This window comes from Erinaceus europaeus, chromosome 9 (assembly GCF_950295315.1).
Source record: "Erinaceus europaeus chromosome 9, mEriEur2.1, whole genome shotgun sequence".
Classification (NCBI taxonomy): domain Eukaryota; kingdom Metazoa; phylum Chordata; class Mammalia; order Eulipotyphla; family Erinaceidae; genus Erinaceus; species Erinaceus europaeus.
Window position 1 is genome coordinate 78,627,732 of NC_080170.1, and position 21,853 is coordinate 78,649,584.

At 49.5% G+C, this 21,853-nt stretch overlaps 1 protein-coding gene across 3 annotated transcripts in view; it reads left to right on the plus strand.

Annotated features, from left to right (window-relative positions):
* The window catches only part of ADCY5 (adenylate cyclase 5), an 85,150-nt gene extending 64,534 nt beyond the window's left edge, over positions 1-20,616 (plus strand). For 2 of the 3 annotated variants that reach the window (XM_060198258.1, XM_060198260.1), the window contains 9 exons: positions 2,412-2,528; positions 4,120-4,284; positions 4,897-5,072; positions 6,733-6,762; positions 9,089-9,221; positions 10,479-10,742; positions 11,661-11,865; positions 15,939-16,063; positions 18,241-20,616. In XM_060198258.1, coding sequence (XP_060054241.1) covers positions 2,412-2,528; positions 4,120-4,284; positions 4,897-5,072; positions 6,733-6,762; positions 9,089-9,221; positions 10,479-10,742; positions 11,661-11,865; positions 15,939-16,063; positions 18,241-18,369 — 1,344 coding nt within the window. In that variant the 3' untranslated portion in view covers positions 18,370-20,616. The remainder of the gene's footprint in view (positions 1-2,411; positions 2,529-4,119; positions 4,285-4,896; positions 5,073-6,732; positions 6,763-9,088; positions 9,222-10,478; positions 10,743-11,660; positions 11,866-15,938; positions 16,064-18,240) is intronic. The other variant, XM_060198259.1, reaches the window with a different exon arrangement.
* The last annotated feature ends 1,237 nt before the right edge of the window (positions 20,617-21,853 follow it).

The following is a 21,853-nucleotide window of genomic DNA, read 5'->3' on the forward strand; positions in this document are numbered from 1 at the left end:
CTATAGAAATGATCCCTGAAAGTATAGTCTTTGTTCTGCCACTTGTAAAGTTTCCTTTGTGTGGGTGCTCAGCCCCACATGGTAGCTGCAGGCTCACGTGCAGTAAAGTGTGTGCTCCACTGAGTAAGGATTCACCCTTTCTATTATTTTGCATAAATACGCAGACCTGGAACTGCTGAGTCTATGTGGTGGTTCTGTGTTTGATTTTTTGAGGAACCATAACCCTGTTTTCCACCACAGCTGCAATCATGTTACATTGCCAACGATGCACAAGAGTCCTGGTTTCTCCCTTGTGTCTTCATCAACACTTCTTTCTCTTTTTCTTTTTTTTCTTCCTTCCTTCTTTCCTTTCTTTCTCTATTTATCTTTATTTACCAGAGCACTACTCAGCTCTGGCTTATGGTGGTGCAGGGGCTTGAACTTGGGCCCTTTTGTGATTCAGGCATAGAAGTTTTTGCATAACCATTATGCTGTTTTCCCAGCCCTTCACTTTCTTTTTTGTAATATAGTGCAGGGAGTTAACTAGGACCTCATGCATGTTTGATACCTCTGAGTGACCTCTCCAGCCCACTTTTTCTTTTCTTTTTTTTTTTTTTTTTTTTGAGGAGAGAGAAAGGCAGACAGGGAAGAAGTCGGCCCTACTCTACCATTCACGGCACTCTCCCTGATGCTGTCTACAGTGCTCCAGTGTGGTACCTGATCTCAAACCCATATGCACAGCAAAGTGCTCTATTGGGTATAGCATCTCCTGGCCCCCTTGTCACTTTTTTTTTAAATTGCCTCCAGTGTTATCACTGGGGTTTGGTGTCTGCATGACAGATCCACTACTCCTGGTGGTCCTTTTTTCCTATTCCCACCCCCCTTTATTTACTAGGACAAAGATAAATTGAGAGAGGAGGAGATATAAAAGGAGAGAGACAGAGAAGCATCCCTCCTGCAGGTAGGGAGCTGGGGCACAAACTCAGATCTTTGTTCATGGGAATCAAACTTGGAGAGTCTAATGTTCTCATTACCAAAATGGCGTATAGCTTTGAGTGAACATATGGCTTGTCTAGTTGCAGGAACTAAAATGAGGATCAGGCGAGGGAAATGGCAGATCCAGGGGCATCCTGCTAGAAAGGGCCCCACCCTCTCTACCCTTTCTCATAGCTCATCTCCTCCCTCAGGATCTCAACTAATCCTCAGACCCTCAATTTAAAGCCTTCTGATCCTCCTTGGGAAAGTTCTAGGCATTTTATGACACCTTTGCTCTACTACCTGCCATTCTCTCTCTCTCTCTCTCTTTCTCTCTCCCCCTATCTCTTTCCACCCCTCTCTCTTTCTTATTGCCACCAAGATGGTCAGTGGGGCTCAGTGCTGGCACTATGAATCCATCATTTCTAACAGCATCCCCCCCATTTTTCTAATTTATTTTTATTTTATTTATTTATCTTATTATTGGATAAAGATAAAGAGACATTGAGAACTAAGGGGGAGACAAAGAGGGAGAGAGACAGAGAGACACCTGCAGCCCTGATTCACCACTTGTGAAACTTTCCCCCTGCTGGTGGGGACCAGGGGCTTGAACCTGGATCCTTGTGCACTGTAATGTGAGCACTTAACCAGGTGCACCACCACCTGGCCCCACATTTTTCTAATTTATTTGATAGGACATAGAGAAATTGAGAGAGGATGAAAAGATGGAGAGAAAAAGATAGACACCTGTAGGCCTGCTTTACGACTTTGAAGTTTCCCCCCTGCTCGTGGGAAGTGGGGGCTCAAATCCAAGTCCTTATATACTTGTGAACTCAGGTGAGTGCTTCCTCACCCATTCCCCCTGTATTTATTTCACATGAGAAGCCAGGGCATAAGCCTAGGACCCTGTGCTTGTGCAGTACTGCTGAACAATCTCTTACCATTTTTATTCTATATTTATAGAGAAGAGAGAGGGAGAGACACTGAAACACCACTCCACCATCGAAGGAATCCCCTTGGTGCTGTGTATTAAGCCCAGGGCCACATACATAGTGAAGCCTGAGTAATGCCTGCTGAGCACCTCCCTGGCCCCTGGCCCTTCCTGACTGAAACTCCCAGCAGAATCCACACAGAGACTAGTGTGCTCATCCCTCTGCTTCCCTGCTGAGTCCATGGCAGTGTCTGCCCTTTCATGCTACCTCTCTTGCAAGCATTATAAGAGGACCATACCTGGCCTTCAGAGTCTGTACCCCTGTTGGCCAGGAAGCAGTAGTCAAGGTTGCCTGAGATTTGCACACTTGCTCAGGAAAACCCCCAGGGATGCCTGCGGAGACAGCTGGAGCGGAGGGCTGCTTCTACTCAGCTTCACCAGGGAAGGACGTATGGTATCCCCAGCAGCACTGTCTCATCTCTCGTCTCTTCCTCTGCCCTCTCCCCCCCCCCCACCCTGAGGACAGCTCTTCCCATCCCCTCTGCAGTCCCTCTCCAGGAAGATCGTGCGGTCCAAGATAAACAGCACCTTGGTTGGCGTGTTCACCATCATCCTGGTGTTCCTGTCGGCATTTGTCAACATGGTGAGGCCTGGTGCCCAACAAGCCTAGGCTGCAAAGAGATTTCCTGAGGCATTTCCTGGAGCCCTTCCTTCCCAGAAACCTGCCTTTGTGCCCCACCTTGTACCTGAGGTCAGAGTTGACCAAGGCCTTTCCCATAGCCAGAGTCCCAGGGGAAGTCCCTATGAATGGGCAAACTGTGCTTTTTTTCCTTTTCTTTCTTTCTTTTTTTCTTTCTTTCTTTCTTTCTTTCTTTCTTTCTTTCTTTCTTTTCTTTCTTTCTCTCTTTCTTTTTAAAGGTTTCTTATTTTTATTTTTGAAGTCAGAAATCAAGAGGAAAGGGAGTGGGGCCAGCTGGTGGCGCACCTGGTTGAGTGCACATGTTACAATGCGCAAGGACCCAGGTTCGAGTCCTGGTCCCCACCTGCAGGGAGAAAGCTTCATGGGTGGTGAAGCAGTGCTGCAGATGTCTCTCTGTCTCTCTTCCTCTCTATCTCTCTTCCTTCTTGATTTCTGGCTGTCTCTATCCAATAAATAAATAAAGATAATAAAAAAATTTAAGAGGAAAGGGAGGAACGGAGAGGAAGAGAGACAGAGAGAGAAAGAGACACCAGTTGCTGCTCTGCTTCACCACTCGTGAAGCGTCCCCCTACAGTAGGGTGCATGGCAACAAGTGCACTCTACTGGGGATGCTACTGCCCAGCCCCTTATTTTTAAAATTTTTTTATTTATTCCCTTTTGTTGCCCTTGTTGTTTTATTGTTGTAGTTATTATTGTTGTTATTGATGCTGTTGTTGTGGATAGGACAGAGAGAAATGGAGAGAGGAGGGGGAGACAGAGAGGGGGAAAGAAAGACAACTGCAGACCTGCTTCACCACTTGTGAAGTGACTCCCCTGCAAGTGGGGAGCCAGGGGCTCAAACCAGGATCCTTATGCCAGTCCTTGCTTTGCACCACGTGCGCTTAGCCCGCTGCGCTACCGCCCAAATCCCCCAACCCCTTATTTATTTATTTTTTGTTTGTTTTTATTGCTACCAGGGATAACTCTGGGGCTTGAAGCCTATATAACAAATCTACTGCCACTAGTGGTCTTTTTTTCTTTCTTTCTCTTTTCTTCTTTTTGGTAAAGACAAGAGAAATTGGGAGGTAAGGGAAAAGTGGAGAGGGAGGGAGGGGGTGTCAGACAGTGGCATACCCAGTTGAGCACACATGTTACAATGCACAAGGACCTGGGTTCAAGCTCCTCTTCCCCTCCACAAGTGGTGAAGCAGTCCTCTCTCTCTCTCTCTCTCTCTCACTCTCTCTCTCTCTCTCTTCCCTCATTTTCTCTAGATCTGTTTCTATCGAATAAATAAAATATTTTAAAAAAGAAAGTGAGGCTGCCCCCCTGCAGGTGGGGACCAGGGACAAACTCAGGTCCTTGCACATTGTAACATGTGTGTTCAACTCGGTGTGCCTGTCTGGCTCCAGTTCTCAGTCTCTTCTGGCTCTTCTACTGTCCTGGGCAACATTAGGCTGCTTGAGACCCAGGTGAACAGGTACCTGCTGCCTCTGTGGTGCCCCCACCGCCACCCCAGGCTGACCTCTCCTCTCCTCTTCTCTCCTCCCCACCCCAGTTCATGTGCAACTCCAGGGACCTGTTTGGCTGCCTGGCAGAGGAGCACAACATCAGCACCAGCCAGGTCAATGCCTGCCACGTGGTAGAGTCGGCCACCAACTATAGCCTGGGTGATGAGCGGGGTTTCTGTGGCAGCTCCTGGCCCAACTGCAACTTCCCTGAGGTACTGAGCTGGGTGGGGCCTCGTGCAGTCTCAATCCTTGTCCCTCCCCCCACCCAGTTTCAGATACCTCCCTCCCCCAGTCTTTCATTTCCCAGTCTCTGACCCCTCAGCTTTGGCAGGAGTCCCCACTTTAGCACTCCCTGAGCCCCTTAGCACTCCCTGTTTCCTGGGGTTCACAAGCAAACAAAGAAGCCAGCCCTAAACCAGCACGACCATCAGACTCACTGGTTCAGAGTGTGCTGCCACGCGCCCATTGGCTCCATTTCTTGTACTTGTCACTATATATTCGGAAGGCGGGTGGTTGGTTTCACAGACTAAGAGGCTGAGAGAGGCCAAGACTCAGTCACACAGGTGGTCCATAGTGAAGTTTCTGTGTGTCTGGCCCTGGACTCTGGCTCTGAGACACTCAACTGTCATGGTGCTGGTGGAATTCAGACTGGAGCACCCATACACATACCCCCCCACAAACACACCACTTTCCCTTCACAAGCACCCAGACTAGACTCCACCTGCAGCCACTCAGGCTGGCATGGAGTGGGTAACCTGGAGTGGGAAGCAGGGCCTCTGAGGCCTGGGCCTGCCACTCTGCAGCCCACTGCCCTCTCTCCACAGTACTTCACCTACAGTGTGCTGCTCAGCCTGTTGGCCTGCTCCGTGTTCCTGCAGATCAGCTGCATCGGGAAACTGGTGCTCATGCTGGCCATCGAGCTCACATACGTGCTCGTGGTGGAAGTGCCCGGCATCACCCTGTTTGACAATGCTGACCTGCTGGTGACTGCCAATGCCATGTATGTGCCCCCCATCTCCAGCTGGGTTGGGCAGGGTATTGTGGGGAAGGGGGAGAATGGGGGGTCAAGGGTCTTGGGCTGCAGGGCATGTGACTCTCCAGCTCTGCCTGTCAGGACAAGCTCCACAGTATCTGGGTCCCCCCTCACACCCACGACACACACACACACACCACTCACAGCAGTGAGGTGACTACAGGGCAGTGGTACTTCCTCACCTGTCCAGGGGAGCTTCTAACCAGCTGTCTTCACTCAGTTCCAGTGGCATGTGGCACCTCAAGACCAGATGGCCAAGGTTCAGTAGAGCTTTGTAATAGGGGTCTGGAAGCAAGAAGGCAGCTTTTGTGGTGTCTGGACTCTGTTCTGCCTGAGTTAGATACCGAGACAGGCATGATCGCCTGTCCTCCTAGCAATCCAGCCTCTCCTCTCCTCTCCTGCACTGAGGAGAACAGAGTAAGGAGGGTGTTTGTGAGGTGGGAGGCCCTGGCTCAGCTAAGGCAGCCCTGTCCAATAGATAAAAAAAATAATCAAGCTGTGTGTGGCATTTAAAATGTTCCAAGGGGCCTGGTCATGGCTCACAGAATGCATGTTGCCATGCTCAAGGACCTAGGTTCAAGCCCTGGTGCCCACCTTTGCAAGTGGTGGAGCAGTGTTGTTGGAATGTCTCCCTCTCTCTGTCTCTGTTCCCTCACCCTCCCTCTCATTCTGTCTCTCACCCTTTATCAAAAAGAAAAAATGGTCACTGGGAGGGGTGGAGGCATTCAGGCACTGATCCCCAGCATTAATCCTGCTTGCAAAGGAAAAGAGAAAGAAAGAAAGGGAGGAAGGGAGAGAAAAGGAAAGGAAAATCTTAGTAGCTATATTAAAAAGGCAATAATGTGACTACTTAAAGCATTTTATTTAACCAGATTGGGGAGACAGCTAATGGCTATGCAAAACACTTTCATGCCTGAGATCCCAGGTTCAGTCCCCAAGCACCACCATCAGCTAGAGCTGAGCAGTTCTCTGGTCTCTCTTTGTCTGTAACTCCCTCATTAAAATGAAATGAATAACAACAACAATGATGATAAACAACAAGGGCAACAAAAATGGAAAAAATAGTCTCCAGGAGCAGTGGATTCATGGTGCAGGCACTGAGCCCCAGTGATAACCCTGGAGGAAAAAATAAAATAAAAATTAAAAAATTAATGAAGAAATACATATTTTTAAAATAACACTTTTTGTAACTAATTCATCCCAAACATCATTTTAATATATAGTTGAATATGAAATAGTCTACACTTCCCCACTCCACTGATTCTCCAAAGCCTTGTCCATCTTTTACACATCTGGGGCAGGAGTACTGGCACTGGCTGCATTTTAAGACTGACTAAACCAAGGGTTGCAGTGCTGGCACAGGCTGGGCCTGGTAACCAGAGTGTGCTTCAGCCTTGGTCTTGGGTAAAGGCTAGGCCATTTGCAACATGGTAACTAGATGCCAGTTGGGGCTGGGCTTCCTTGGATCTAGAGGGGCCGAGGGTGGGAAGGCAAAGGAGTAATGAGACAGGGTAGTAGTACTAGGAGTGGGGTTGCAGGTCTGGGGGATGGGGGGACAGAAGGGGCACGGGGATGCAAGGAGCAGAGGAGCAGCCCTGACACCCACCCTCCCACCTTCTGTTCACAGAGACTTCAACAACAACGGGACCTCCCAGTGGTGAGTGGACGCTCTCCCCCCAGATCCCCCAGCCACAGGGACAGTGGTGGCTAGCTGGGCCAGGAAGGAGGCCAGAAGGGCCAGGGTGACCCTCTGAGGGCAGGGCTTCTAATTCTTCCTTCTTTTTATGACCCCACCAGCCCAAGAGCTAGGGACACGGGCTGCAAGTCATTCTGCAGAGCCTCATCTTAATTCATTTAGCCTGCAGCTCTGCCCTACAAGCTTGTCTGTGACACACAGGAGAACAGGAGCCAGAAGGAGAGCCCTGCTGGCTTTGTGGGCTGGGCCCTGTACAGGCTGCTTCAGGCCAGGGCTCCAAGAGGCTTTCCAGATGCTGGATAGGGTGCAGGCTTCTCAGTATCTGTTTCAGTGAGAGTAGACAAGTGCAGGGCATGCATGGCTGACGCCAGTTCAATGCCCAACACAGCATAGGTCAGAGTGCTGTTCTGACTTTTCTCTCTCCCTCTCCCTCATGTGAAACTCTATCGTGTGTGATATGAAATTTAAAAGAACATGGCTTTATAAAGAACATGGCTTTATAATGCCAACAGAAAGATAAGCCCATGGTAACAGCCACCTTTTGGAGTTGCTCTTGAGGTGCAACAAATAGCACTTTGTGTACAGTGTCTTTACTCTTACCATAGTCTTCAAGTGTGGCTTTTATTTTTTTAGCTACTTTTCTTTCTTCTCCTCTTCATTTATTTTTTAATATATTTTTTATTTATTTTGTATCGAGACAGAGAGAAATTGAGAGAGAAGAGAGAGGGAGAGAGGGAGAGAGACCTGCAGCACTGTTTCACCATTTGTGAAGCTTCCCCCTTGCAGGAGGGGACCTAGGGCTTGAACACAGTTCATTGTGCATTGTAATGTGTGCACTTAGCAAGATGTGCCACCACCCAGACCTACTACTTTTTTTTATTCATGATTTAATAGTAGCTTGCTGGGCTAGCTAGCTTCGCGGGCGGGAGACAGACGACCAGGGACTCGGTACGCAGATCAGTCTTTATTCATGCGGAACGCAGCACAATCTAAGCCAAACTAAACTATATATATATATATATATATACTCGCCAAGTAGGGTGGGAACAGGATGTGACGTAGAGAAGGTGGAGCGAAAAGAGATTGGTGAAAATCAGGGTGTGACAAGGAGAGGGGGCGGAGCAAAAAGACATCATGAACCAGTGGGGATTAAACCAATATAATACCCTGCAGGCAGGGTGGTGCTTAGTTAAGTAGGATTAGAGACAGAAGCTTTAAGCTGGGGGAGCTGGCATACTACCCAATAGTAGCTTACAAAATTAGTAAAAGGCGAAAGATTTATACGGTCTGAAGAGAAACCAGAGTATAGCTTACAAAATTAGAAGGGTATAGTTCCACACTACTCTTCCCCCAACAGAGTTCTGGTTGTCTCCACCCTCACAGTGTTAACCACCATAGTTCTCTTAAAGTCTTAGAAACTGTTTGGCTACTTCTATCCACCCTTTTTTCTTTTGAAAGTTCACATATTTCAATCCTCTATATCCATATATGAGGGAAACTACCCAGTAGTTGACATTCACTTCCTTCCTTATTTCACTAACCATAATTACCTTCAGTTCCATCCATTTTGTTCTGAAGGACATAACATCTTTTTTAATTGAATACATATCCCATAACTTCTTTATGCAGTCATCTGCTGATGGGCATTTAGGCTGCTTCTGCTCTTTGGTTATTGTGAATAATACAGCTGTGAACATAGGGGTGCATCTGTCCCTTTGAATTGATGTTTTTGTTTGGATAAATGCCCAAGAGTAGTATTGCTGGATCATAAGGTGTTTCCATTTTTATTTGAAGATTCTCCATACTACTTTCCAAAGTAGGTGCACCAATTTACATTCCCACCAACGTTATACTGCTATCTTGTTTTATAGATAAAGAAACTAAAGCTCAGAGAGGTTAAGAGACTTGCCCAAGGTTGACCAGAGATGGTCAGTATATCCTGCCTGGATTCCTGTTGCTGCATCCCTGACCCTGGTGTTATCTACGAAGGCCTGGGGATGATACACTGACTTCCAGAAGGGCCAGGTTCCTCCCCTGATATGACCAGGAGGAGGCTCCTGGGTGATAATAGGAGAGAGAAAGGAGGCAGGACAGGTAGTAGCTGCTGAGCTGCTGTGTGATGGGGCTGCTAGCAGGGAAGGCTTCTGGGAGGAGCCATGCCTCAGGCGAAGTTTGATCAGGAGAGGGGAGTTGTAGCTGGAGGAAGAGTAAGTTGGAGTGTGGGGGTGGGGGGCGGACAGGGTGTGTGGAGCCAGCCATGAGGTTCCAGGGCATTTCCTTTCTGTAGCCCTGAACATGCAACCAAGGTGGCACTGAAGGTGGTGACACCCATCATCATCTCAGTCTTCGTGCTGGCCCTGTACCTACATGCCCAGCAGGTGGAGTCTACTGCCCGCCTGGACTTCCTCTGGAAACTGCAGGTGAGTGATTTTGGCCTGGTGGCGGCAGCAGGGGCTCTGTGAGTGGGTGAGCTCTTGGTCTGGCCCAGCCTCAGTCCTGCTGTCCTGCTCAGGCCTTGGCCTGTCTGACCTTTGTCCTGATCAGTCAGTTTCCTGCTTTCCGGAGTCAAGGGATAAAATCTTGGAATTTATTCCATGCAAATTCCTCAATAGTGCTGGGACCTGGATGGGTCAGGGATAATGCAATTTTGTTTTGCTACCAGGGTTATTTCTGTGGCTCCCCTACCTACACAATCCCTCTACTCTTGTCAGAACTTTTTTTCCTTTAAAAGGTAAGATAGTGAGTAAGAGACAGAGAGGGGAGAAAGACAGACAAGAGAGACATCACACCATGGCTCTACCACAAATGAAACTTTCCCCATGCAGGTGCTCCCATGGGGTGGTCAGGGGCTCAGACCTGAGTCCTCATACTCTGATAATATTCTTAAGTCATAAGTACTAGCCCAGAACTCCCACATGTGCCAGGGGTAGGGACACAGGGGAGACGAGGACAGGCTCAGCTTGGGGTTGCAGAGAGGAGTCAGGAGGGTAGGAGGTGAGCATGGAGGTCCAGGAGCAGGAACAGGCACCGGGGGCTTCTGAGTAGGGCCTGACCTGGACTTTAGGGCTCCTCCGGGGCAGATGGATCAAATAGGCATCAGAGACTGTTGCTAGGAAGCCCAACCCATAAGCTGTGCCCAGAGCTGGTAAGAGGTGGCCTGGGCAGGGCAGTGCAGGGCAGGGCAGGACAGAGGCAGAAAAGCTGGGCTGGAGGCCACTCTCTGATCTGTGCTGTGTGATCAACCATTGGGACTGAAATCCAGCCAGCGTTCTGCTCTCCATTCAGTCTACATAGACTGCTCCAGGTGCTGGCAGGCCCCAGTGGCCCCTTGTCACCCACAGGAGGGGGCACCCAAGGGGCCTGGTAAGCAGAGCACCTGCAGGTTGGGGGTGCTGCAAGGTGGGGTGTGATGGCCCTCTCCCCTCCACAGCAAAACAGCACTAGTAGCAGCTGTGCTTGTATTGGGTGGGTCACCTTCACTCTGGCCCTTTTATACAGCCTGCTTGGGGCTTCCCTGACTAAGCGGAAGGGGAGGCCTTTGCCTCCTGGCTGCACTGGCGATATCCAAAGGGGCCTGTGAGGCCACTCTGCTCAGCCCCAGTGCATGGCAGAACAGGCAAATTCCCTATCTAAGTCGCATGTTGCTTGCCTCCTCTCTGACCCATGCCTGGCACCAGGCCACGGAGGAGAAGGAAGAGATGGAGGAGCTGCAGGCTTACAATCGGAGGCTGCTGCACAACATCCTGCCCAAGGATGTGGCTGCCCACTTCCTGGCCCGCGAGCGGCGCAATGATGAGCTCTACTACCAGTCATGCGAGTGCGTGGCTGTCATGTTCGCCTCCATCGCCAACTTCTCCGAGTTCTATGTGGAGCTGGAGGCCAACAACGAGGGCGTCGAGTGCCTGAGGCTGCTCAATGAGATTATTGCTGACTTTGATGAGGTATGGCTTGGGGGCTGGGGCAGGAGGATGTGGGGACACCCTACACCCCTTCCACTGTTTATGAACTCTGATGTCAGGAGCCCCAGATCACATCCTGGGCAGTCAGTCTCCCTGTGTGCTCTCCACTACCTGGATGCAGATGAGAAAGCTGACACATGAGTCCAAGACCCATGCAGTAGGTGGCAGAGCTGGGGTTGCAGCCCTGTCTGTGTGCACTTGAGGCCTGGATGGCTCACTCACCCACCACTTCTACCTCCTTCCACCTCTCTCTCAGGCCATGGGCTCCAGATGGTACAGCACAGCACTTTGAGTCAGACTAAGGGAGGAGACTGGAAGGACGCAGGGCCCAATATGGTAGAGACAGAACCAAAGACCTGACACCTATCTCTCACCTCCATGCTGTGTACCTCAAATAAAGCAGGCACTGGGGAAACTGTGTCTCAAGGCACCTCAATCCTGGGAGGTGGCCAGGTAGGGACTGTAGGAAAAGAGCCCAGATGTGGGATGCAGGAGACCCAGCAGTGCTGGATCAGCTCAGGGAATACTCAGGCAGTGGGGGAGCTGGAGCTGCTTGAATGGTTGTAGTGGGCAGGCAGGTGGGTTTTCTGTAGATCCACTGGACAAAGAGTCCCTATTGTGAGGTGGACATATGAGTCCATAGTGGCTAGCCCCAGGGTGTGGAATCACCTCTTCCATCCAGAGGTGATTGTAACCTGGATTAGTCACCACAGAATGGGTCCTGGTGGAAGCCAGGCTCCAGGCTCCTCTGGGGAGCACTGGTGTTTTCTGCTGAGTTTGTTGTGGAGATAGGTCTCCTTTTGTGGATTGGGGAAGCACAGGAGGCTGTTTCACCACACCTCTTCTGGCCCCCAGAGCTTCAGGCTTGGGAATGACCAGGATGGGCCTTGTTCTGTCCAGATCATCAGTGAGGACCGGTTCAAACAGCTGGAGAAGATCAAAACCATCGGCAGCACCTACATGGCTGCCTCAGGCCTCAACGACACCACCTATGACAAGGTGGGTAAGACACACATCAAAGCACTGGCTGACTTTGCCATGAAGCTGATGGACCAGATGAAGTACATCAATGAGCACTCCTTCAACAACTTCCAGATGAAGATTGGTAAGCCTTGCTCTGGGGGGTGCCCAGGGTATACCCCCCATGTCCTTGTCCTAGGGAGATGTGAGAGATTACCTGTCACTCTCAGCAGAGTCCCCACCTTGCCCTGGATGGACCCCTGCTGTGGTGTCAGAAGGGCTTTGCAGGGTGTATGCACAGTGGGCATAGGACCTCAGGTGGCAGCTGCCTTACAGGTGGCTTTACTTCAAAGAAGACTGATTTAGCAACTATTTTATTGAAAAGTATTTGGGACTGGGGAGATACATGATAGTTCTACAAAAGACATTCAAGCCTGGGGGGTCAGGCGGTGGTACACCAGGTTAAGTGCACATAGTACAAAGTGCAAGGACCCATGCAAGGATTCAGGTTCAAGACCCTAGCTCCCTACCTTTGGGGGTGGAGGGGAGCTTCATGAGTAATGAAACAGATCTGCAGGTATCTCTCTCTCCCTCTCTAGCTTCCCCATTCCTCTCAGTTTCTCTCTGTCCTATCCAAAAAATCTGGGGGGGGAAAAAGGCAACAGGAGCAGTGGATTCATAGTTACAGGCACCAAACTCAAGTGGGAAAACCCTAAGGGAAAAAAAAAAAAAAAGACATTCAAGCCTGAGACTCTTGAGTTCCCAGGTTTCATTCTCAGCGCTACCATAAGCCAGAGTCATTCTGGTGAAAGTGTGACCCGCCCCCAATAAATGTTTTTAAAAAGCAAGCGGCCAGGTGGTGCTGCATACAGAGGAGCACACACATTACAGTGTGCAATGACCCAGGTTTAAGCCCAGGGTCCCCACCTGCAGCAGGGGAAGTTTCATGAGCAATGAAGCAGTGCTGCAGGTATCTCTTCTTCTTTCCCGCTATCTCCCCCTTCACTCTTAATTTCTATGAACAAAAGAATGAAAAATTTAAAAAGAAAAAAAGGCACCTCTACAGTGAAGCTAACAGGAACCAAAGTGGTAGCTCACCAGGCAGGGTGCCTGCATTGCTATGTGAATGGTTTAGGTACAAGCTGGCACCACATGGGAGGTGGTAAGGCAATGGAGGAAGCTCTGATGCTGTGGTGTCTCACCCTCTGTCTTTACTGAATGAAAAAGTAATTCTGAACAGTGAAATTATGCCTGCATGAGACCTGGGTCTACAAAAATGACCAGTTGAGGGCAATTTTTTAAAAGATATATTTGTTGATGTAAATGATGTGATAGGTAGGTGGATGGATAAAAGACCAATGGCATCATTCTCACATGAGACACCAAGGACTGAACCAGAAATTTGTGCTACCAGGTTCAGTGCTTTAGCCACTGCACTACCTTATGGGCTTGTTCAGTTCACTTCTTGTTGGGTGCCAAGTGACTGTGCTTTCTCCCTACCTCCCTCTCCCTCTCTCAAAATCTAAGTGCCAGAAAAGTTTTTTTCCCCTTTCTTGGATTTACACAGATTAGGGGGTGGTGAGGAGCAGGAAATGGCAAAGATGCAGAAAAGTCCATGTATCCTCTAGAGACCACTCCTTCCTCTTTGACACCTGTCTGGGTCCTTTTTTTAAGACTCTGCAGAACTATATAGATGCCTCGGTGCGGCTGGCCATGGGGGATAGGGTGTGTATGGAGGTGAGGGGGTTCAGAGAGGCAGGGCTGCTGCAGAAGAGTGTGTGTGCTTCTGAACCCTGGGCCAATTTCAAAACAGCCAAGTCCATGTTCTACTTTATCATAAAATTTTTGAACCCACAGTGTACATACAAATGTATACACTCACAAATATGTGTATACAAACATACACACACATATCTAGATTCCCTTTTATATTTAATGTTGGTTTGTTAACCCTCAGCTTTTAATTTTGACAACTCTCAACTCTACAAGAGTTGAAATAACGTCACAGTGAAAGTTCATGTCTCTTGACATACCCATTTGCCTCTACCCCAAAGCATCTTCGAATTCCTTGCTCCATAACATTCAGGTGTTTCTGTGGTTCCTTTGGTCCTAAGCATATATCCCACCTCCTGAGGGTGTCCAGACTCAGTCATGTTTGCAGTGGAGACAAGAGACTGCTGAGTGTCTCCCTCTCTTCCTCCCCCTGAGGATTGTTGGGGGGAGAGAATGTTTTCTAAAAGAGCAGACTTTTGTTCTAGTCAAAATGTTAATGCATTTTCAACTCCCTGGGTAGGTCTCAAGCCATAAATGATTCAAACATCAAAAAAAAGTTTTTTTTCCCAACAAAATACTGGCTTTTCAGTTCTCAAAATTAGCACATTAAACTGAAATATTGGATTGCTAAAAATCAACACTGTGATCATTAATATCCTCAGGGGACACTTTGTTCTGGCTGGAATGTCAGGAATTGGACCTTCCCTGAAGGAGCTGGCTCATTCCCACCTCTGGGCCCAGTGCTTGTGGACTTGCCCAAGTTTTCATTCTCTGTGGCTGCTAAGAGCTCCGGACCTGGGCCTGTGGGGGCCTGCTTTCACCAATGGCCAGCCTTTACCTCTTTGCTAACTTCACTCTTGCTGTCAAGTGGCAATGCCACCCTTATTTTCCTTTCACTCCTTTTTTCACCTACACTGATTTGAATTGTTTTTTTGAAGTTTTTTAATAATTATTTTCCCTTTTGTTGCCTTTGTTTTTTTATTGTTGTTGTAGTTATTGTTGTTATTGATGTCATCGTTTTTAGATAGGACAGAGAGAAATGGAGAAAGGAGAAGACAGAGGGGGAGAGAAAGATAGATACCTGAAGACCTGCTTCACCACCTGTGAAGTGACTCCCTTGCAAGTAGGGAGCTGGGGGCTCGAACCAGGATCCTTATGCAAGTCCTTGTACTTGGCACCACATGCACTTAACCCGCTGCGCTACTGCCCAACTCCCTGATTTGAATCTTTTAATTTATTATTTGATAGAGACATTGAGAAGGGAGGAGAGAGAGAGAGACAGAGAGAGAGACAGACAGACACCTGCAGCCCTGCTTCACCATTCGTGAAGCTTTCCCCTGCAGGTGGGGACCAGGGACTTGAACCTGAGTCTTTGTGCACTGTAATGTGTGTGCTTAACCAGGTGTGCCAACACCTGGCCCCCACCTGCACTGATTTATATTTACTTTTCTGGTAAGGAACTCACTTCTGGCCCCATTACATTTTGAGAGTGATCCAAGGGGCCAATATTGGTGGTCACTGACACACAAGTACCAGTTAAGCAACAGTGAGGTTTAATGAGGATGACAGTTTATGTAATGCAATGGGAAGCCCTGAGGTTTGGAGATAGAATGAGAAATGTCTAGAAAATTTGTTTAAGCCAGACACGTCAGAGGAGGACTCCTGGAGAGGAGGAAGGTTGCTGCAGGTAGAGAGCTGTCACAGCACACCCAGAAGCAGGTTGTTCTGCTTTCCCTTGCCTTGGGCAAGGGTAAGAGGATCAGGTAGAGAGACTAGGGGTTACGTGCTGGAAGCAAGACATGTGGACTGTTGATAATGTAACTTCCCAAAGCCCAGTCGGTGCAGTAGCCCCACCTGGACTCAGATCCAGCAGGAGGACTCAGTCCTCAGAGAGAAGAGGTGGGTGCACAGAGGTGGGCTGGGAGCTGACTTTTAAGAAGAATGGATCAGGTACAGAGCTAGCACAGTGGCTTGGCAACGGATACTTCCATGCCGGAGGCCTGGAGGGTCCCAGTTTAATAACAGGCACCACAAGATTCCAGATCTGAGTAAAGAGAAAACGCTAAGAATAAGAAATGATGTGGGACCTGAAAGAAACGAGGGAGTGAGGAAAAGCCTTGGCTTCGTTAAGTCTGACTTGATGGTGGAAACTTAACAGGCCACCCGAAGAGGGAGTTGGGTGAGGCATGAAGTCACTAGAAACCTTAGAGGGATCAGTCTTAGTGATGGCCTTTCAAAGCAGAATGCTAACTGGGTGCTGAGGACATAGGAGCAGCATGTGTGGGGAAAAATCTTCTTGTGGTCTCTCAAGAACAAGCATTTGGTAGGAGCAGAAAAGTGGAGGTTGTGGAACGGTTAAGCAGCGCCTCAGGGGTGGCAGCAAGGTCTGGCAAGGCAAAAGCTGGTCTGAACTCTAACGAGCACGCTGCCTGCTGTCCTCTGCAGGGCTCAACATTGGGCCGGTGGTGGCCGGTGTGATTGGGGCTCGCAAGCCTCAGTACGACATCTGGGGCAACACGGTGAATGTGGCCAGCCGCATGGATAGCACCGGAGTGCCCGACCGTATCCAGGTGAGCACTGCAGCACCCATGGCCACTTCACCTACATGGGGCCATCTGATGCTGACATACCCCAGCCACAATATCTGCAGCAGCCAGATAGGCAGTTATGGAACACCTTGTGTTCCTGGCACTCAGCTCTGTGGACACATCTCCACCTGTGCACAGCCCTCTTACTGGTCACAGGAATTAACTAGGGAGTGGAGGAGGGGGCTGCCCATGCCAAGCCAGGAAGCCACAGTGCCCTCCCAACCAAGGGGCACATTGCACAGGGCGTAGGATGTTGCCAGAGTCCACAATGTTCAGACCATGGTTCAGAACCAGACAAGGTGAGTGGTGCCTTCTTTGTCATGTACAGGATCCAGGTTTGAATTTAGCCTCCACTGCACTGGAGGACGCTTCAGTATTGTGGACTCTTGCTGGGAAATTGTGCAGATGCAGTCACATCTGCCATGTTGCCCCCTCAGGCTATTGCTAGTTCCCATGAGAGTTGGGACATTCTCAGAGCACCTGTTCCGCCATGTTGTGCCCTCAGGGCATTGTCAATTCCACCTGATAGTTGGAGTGCTTTGGTTACTCCTCCCCCTTCCCATTCCCACGAGAGTTATTATCCTAGCCTGGAGTGCTAAGGTTACTCCTCCCCCTTCTCATTCTCACGAGAGTTATTCCCATAAAAGCCCTTCTTCTTCCGCCCCTTGCTCTCTTGCCAGCCCTTCACTTTGGTGATTAGACGCAGGGAAGGTTGCTGTGTGAGGTGGCCATTTTTGCTACCTCCACGTGGCCCAGACTGCTGCTCTCTCACCCAACTCTGAGGTGCAAGCGCAAATAAAGGATTGTGTTCCCTTTCTGCTCCAAACTTCCTTTTTCTGCATCCCACGGCTGCTGCCGCAAGCCACAGACTCTCTCTCAATCTTCTATCCGAAAAAGCCAGCCCCAGAGTGTGAAGCTCTGGAAGCAACAGAAGAACCAGACAGACACAGCCTCTGGTCCTCTGGATGGTACATTCCCCAGCCCCAATGGCCAGGGACCAGAGGTGCTGGGACTCTTCTCTCCTCTTCATCCTTCATAAGCTAGTGTGCCTGATCCCCAGGTCTACTGCTCTTCAGGTGCTCTTTTTTGTTCTTCTCAGGCTTTCCTCGATCCTTTCTGCTCCACTCCAATAAGAGAGACCCTGAATTGGGCTCCAGTCCTGCATGTACCACACCCTAGGCCTCTGTGAAGCTGTAGATAGTCTCCTCAAATGCCAGCCACACTGTTTTTAAGACCTTCTGGTCTCACAGAAATTGTCTGCTGAGGGGCCTCTGAAAAGGGGCCTGATCTCAGTTCTGACTGGTCAGATCAGCCTGGCTGAGGGCCTAGCCAAAACTACTTCTCTCACCTCCATCCCTGTACCTAGGGGGAAGGAGACAGCAAGATGGGAGCTGGAGGTCAGAAGGGATGGGACAGAAAGCATATGTGTTTAGGGAACTTCTAACCCTACCCACAGATGGTACCACATCAGGACTTAACCTGCATGGAGTACACATAAGGAAGCAGGGCCACCTCACAGAAGGCTCCCCAGCAACTCTCTTCCCCCTGGGCCTGCCAGCCAGGCTGTGCTAGGACATTTGGCTGATTTGCTATGTGGGATCAGAGGGTGGGTGGCACTGGCTACTGGGTCACTATGTCCATATCTCCCCTCATGCACCCATCCCCTCTACTCCCTTCTCACCCTGCCATCTACCATAATTAGTAAAGATACCTGTGAGTCCTCAGACTTGTCCTTCCAAGGTGAATACAGGGGAAGAAACTGAATCCCACCTGAGGCAAGCATACAATTTCAGTTTTCTGAACCTGATAGTCCTTAGCCCACAGAAGGATTACATGAGATGAGCACTGGTTCTTCAGCTGTCACTGGGGGGATATCAGTTTTCTAAGATACATCTGATGGGCCCTAGCTGAGACCCTCTTATTTTGCGTGATGATCAGCAGTTCTGGGATAGGCAGCACTGAAAAAGCCTACAGGAGGTACTTGCAAGGCCAGCTGACAGAGGAGGAGCTGTCACCCTCATCTCTAAGAGGGATGTGCAGCTGTCTGTCCTGGGGAGTCCCCACAGCAGAGGGGCTGCCACTAGTGTGTCACAGAAGTCAGGTTGCTCTCCAGGGTCATCACTGGCCTGTCTTCTCTTCCCCCTCCTCTGCCTCCTCAGGTCACCACGGACATGTACCAGGTGCTGGCTGCCAACACCTACCAGCTGGAGTGCCGGGGTGTGGTCAAGGTCAAGGGCAAAGGCGAGATGATGACCTACTTCCTCAACGGAGGGCCTCCACTGAGCTAGCAGCTGGCTGGTGGCACTAGGCATCCCTGCCTCCAGAGCAATGCAGATAGCTTCTCTATGTGTGGGGGGCCAGTGGCCACCTGTGCTCCCACCCACGTGGTCACCTGGTGAGATTTCTCCACATTGATTCCAGAAGCAGCTTCTGCCTTCCTTCGTGGGTAACTTCCGACCTGGGGCCCAGGGTGCCAGCGTCCTGTGAGCACTGAGCTGACCAAAGATGTTTCCCTCTGTAGAAGACTCCGCTAGGCTCGATCTGAATCTTGAGTTACTGGGGCATGCTGCTGTGTGGGTGGACAGAAACTGCTGGTATGTTTCTGGGTGTTTGGCAACTGACACCATGGCACAGCTGAGGGAGAGGCCCTGGCCTTAGGGGCAGGGTGGGAAGGCAGGGGAACCAGGCTGCCCCCAAGGGTCTGAGGCTATGGGCCCTGCTCCACCAAGGGGAACTTGGGTGGGAGTGCTGGCTTTGGAGGGACTGTGGCCTTCACTGCTGCATGCCTACACCCACACCCACACAGGCAGTGCCTCATCCAGGGGGAGCAGAACTACTATGAGGGGGAGGCAAGAGGACCTGAAGTGGTGGTTCTGAGGAAAAAGAAACATATTTATTAAATAAAGCAAAACACGTTTTCTGTGCCCTTCTTTAGACTATGCTAGTTGTATGCGTATAAGAGACCTACAGAGCAAACAAGGATGTCACGGGGGGGGGGGGGGAGTTGGGCTGTGGGGACGGGGATTTCGATGTGTCTTTTTTGTATTTTTCATTTTGTATTATGGAAAACCTTGGAGATCTAACAGATATACCAAATTCTATATTTTGTAAATTATCTTAGACAAACAGCTGTGCACAGCAGGGTGTGTGTGCTCACTGTACTGTATGTGTGTCAGTGTACTTGCTGCTCTATCTGTGCGCCTGTCTCTGCTGGCCCCTCCCAGATGCCCATGTCCCTCACTTTTGATTTGGCAGTTTGGGGTTCTCCCAGGTTCAGCCAGAGATGTGAGCATGCCCTTTTGGGCACCATATGTTTAGATTTAGTAGGACGATGCTTGGATACATTAATTACCCCCTCTAACACACACATCACTTTCCCCAAGGAAATAGTGAGAGGAAAAACACACTGCTTTCCCATCTCAGGCTTCCCAGGGAAGCTGTCATACCCCAAGATGTCAGCCATTTGCTGCAGCACCCCCTGGAGCTCCTGCATGTCTGGTGCTCAACTGGGAAGGGTATGGACGAGCTTGCTTGGCTTCCTCGGTCAGCTAAGGTGCAGATGGCATTCTGTGCAAAGAATCCCCCAGACTTGGGGGTGTCATGTGCAGCCTTCAGGTTCTAGGCAGTGAGAACCTCTTACCTTTTACTGCAAATCAGACAGGAAGGGGTCGAGCCCCACTCCAGAGTCCCTGGGGGCAAAGCTAGTGTGCTGTCTGGCTGTTCAGGGGGTTGTATGTATGTGTGTGTGGGGGGCAAACAGGCAGTTAAGTATACTTATTTAAAATACATATATTTTTATGCACTAATAAGGAAGCATTTGGAAAATGATATACTATCAGAGATATTCAAACAGAATCCTTGGGGCCTGTGCCTAGATCTTTTCATTGCTTCTCAGGGCAGAATCATTCTCACCTCCAACAGGAGCTTGAAGGAGGTGAGGTGGCAGCTATATGCCAACTGCTGAAATGTTACCTTGACGCCCATCTGCACCACCTGTCATAATCCCCTTTCCACAGATCACTTCCTACTCTGGTTTGACATGGCTTTGAGAGGCAAGGCTTATGGACCTGAAACTGCCAGCCTGGGTCAGTGCGCACACTTGCTGCTCCACCCTTTGATTCTCTATTGACCCTCTTGCATCTCCTGTGAGGGGCAGGCTTTCTCCGTGTTGTCCTCAAGCCCCTGCTCTCCATTCTCGCTCGCCGGTGGTGCTGGGTTTTCGTTTTGCTTCCAACCTAAGTACCGTGTGTGTGTGTGTGTGTGTGTGTGTGTGTGTGTGTGTGTGTGTTTGTGTAGTTCCCCCACCCCCCATTGGTCACAGCCTCCTCCCTGGCCTCATGGGGGGCCCATCCTCCCCACCTCAGCAGTGACTGGTGACAATGTGCAGTGCTAGCTCTTCATTTATTCCCTTTAAGGGGTGTGCACTCTTTTTATTCCTGCTCTTGCAAAAACAAAAAATGGATACAATTATGATTTCCCATGGAAATTGAAAAGTCTATTTAAATAATTTAACTATTAAACACTTTCACTGGTAATGTGTCCTGCCTGGTCTGATTTGTGACTTGGCCTGAGCCTGGGCAGGTACTGGGAAGAAGCCTCAAGGACAGAGTGGGGACAGCACTGCAGTCACTGCAGCACCAAGGTGTGGGGAGGGACACTGGGGAGCCTCTTAAGAGTCCACTAGCCTGCACAGCAGGTAGCCAAAAGCAGGATGCTGAGGAACAAAGCTATGAATAGAGGGTCCAGGAATAAAGGAATAACAGATTGAGGCTGGAATGAAAAAAGGCCTAGAGTCAAAGGAAGGGTAATTTTAAAACAGGTAAAGGAGCTGGGAGATAGGTCACCTACTAGAGCACACATTTCACTGTGTGTGAACACATATGTTTAAGCCCTCAGCACTAAGTACAGTAAGTGCTTTGGTATCTCTCCTTGCTCTTTCCCTTCTTCTCTGTCCCTCTCTAAAACATTTTTTTAGAGAAAGAGCCTTCAAAGAGCAGTGGAATCACTCTGGCATGAAGCTCTGGCACAACAAAATAAATAAAAACAATTTAGCCTGGGATTCACCCCCCCACACACACACACACACAACTTTTAAAAGAAAAAGGAGTGAGCCAAGCACACCTATTAAGGGGAAGAAAGCCAAAATCCCAGGAGAGAACAGCTCATTCGAAGTACCCAAGAAAATGTGTGTGGAGTTGGGGGGGTGCAGGGGGTGAACTCATTTGCTCTAGACTGCTATTAGCAATTGCTCCCATTCACTGGGCACACTGTGCATCAGGCACTGAGATAGTACTATATAAGCACCTCATGTCACCCTCCTGACTACCTCATTTCACTGGTGATAAAACGGGAACATTGAGACAGGGTTTTTTTGTTTTTTTGCCTACTGAAAATTGAGATGTAAAGTTGGCCTTTCTCCTAAGCCCATGCAAGTAACTTCACATGAGCCTGAGAACTCCTCCTAGAGAAGAAAAGTGACAGGAAGGTACAGTCCCAAAAAGCTTTGCTGCTGCTCCCATCAAATGCTGGCTGATATTTGGGTTCAGGAAATAAACCCAGAGGAGTCTAACATAAATGAAGGAGCTAGTGAAAATGAATGACCACAGGGGACGTAGGTGTGGCAGTGCTGGGCACAGGCCATTTCCTGCTCCAACAAGAATTAAGAGGACTTCAAATGTGTGTGGTGAGAGATGTGACTTACAGACCCAGTATTCAGCTCTGAGAACTTTTTGCAATGAGGCACGTCAGAAAAGGAGGCCACCTGGGCCAGTT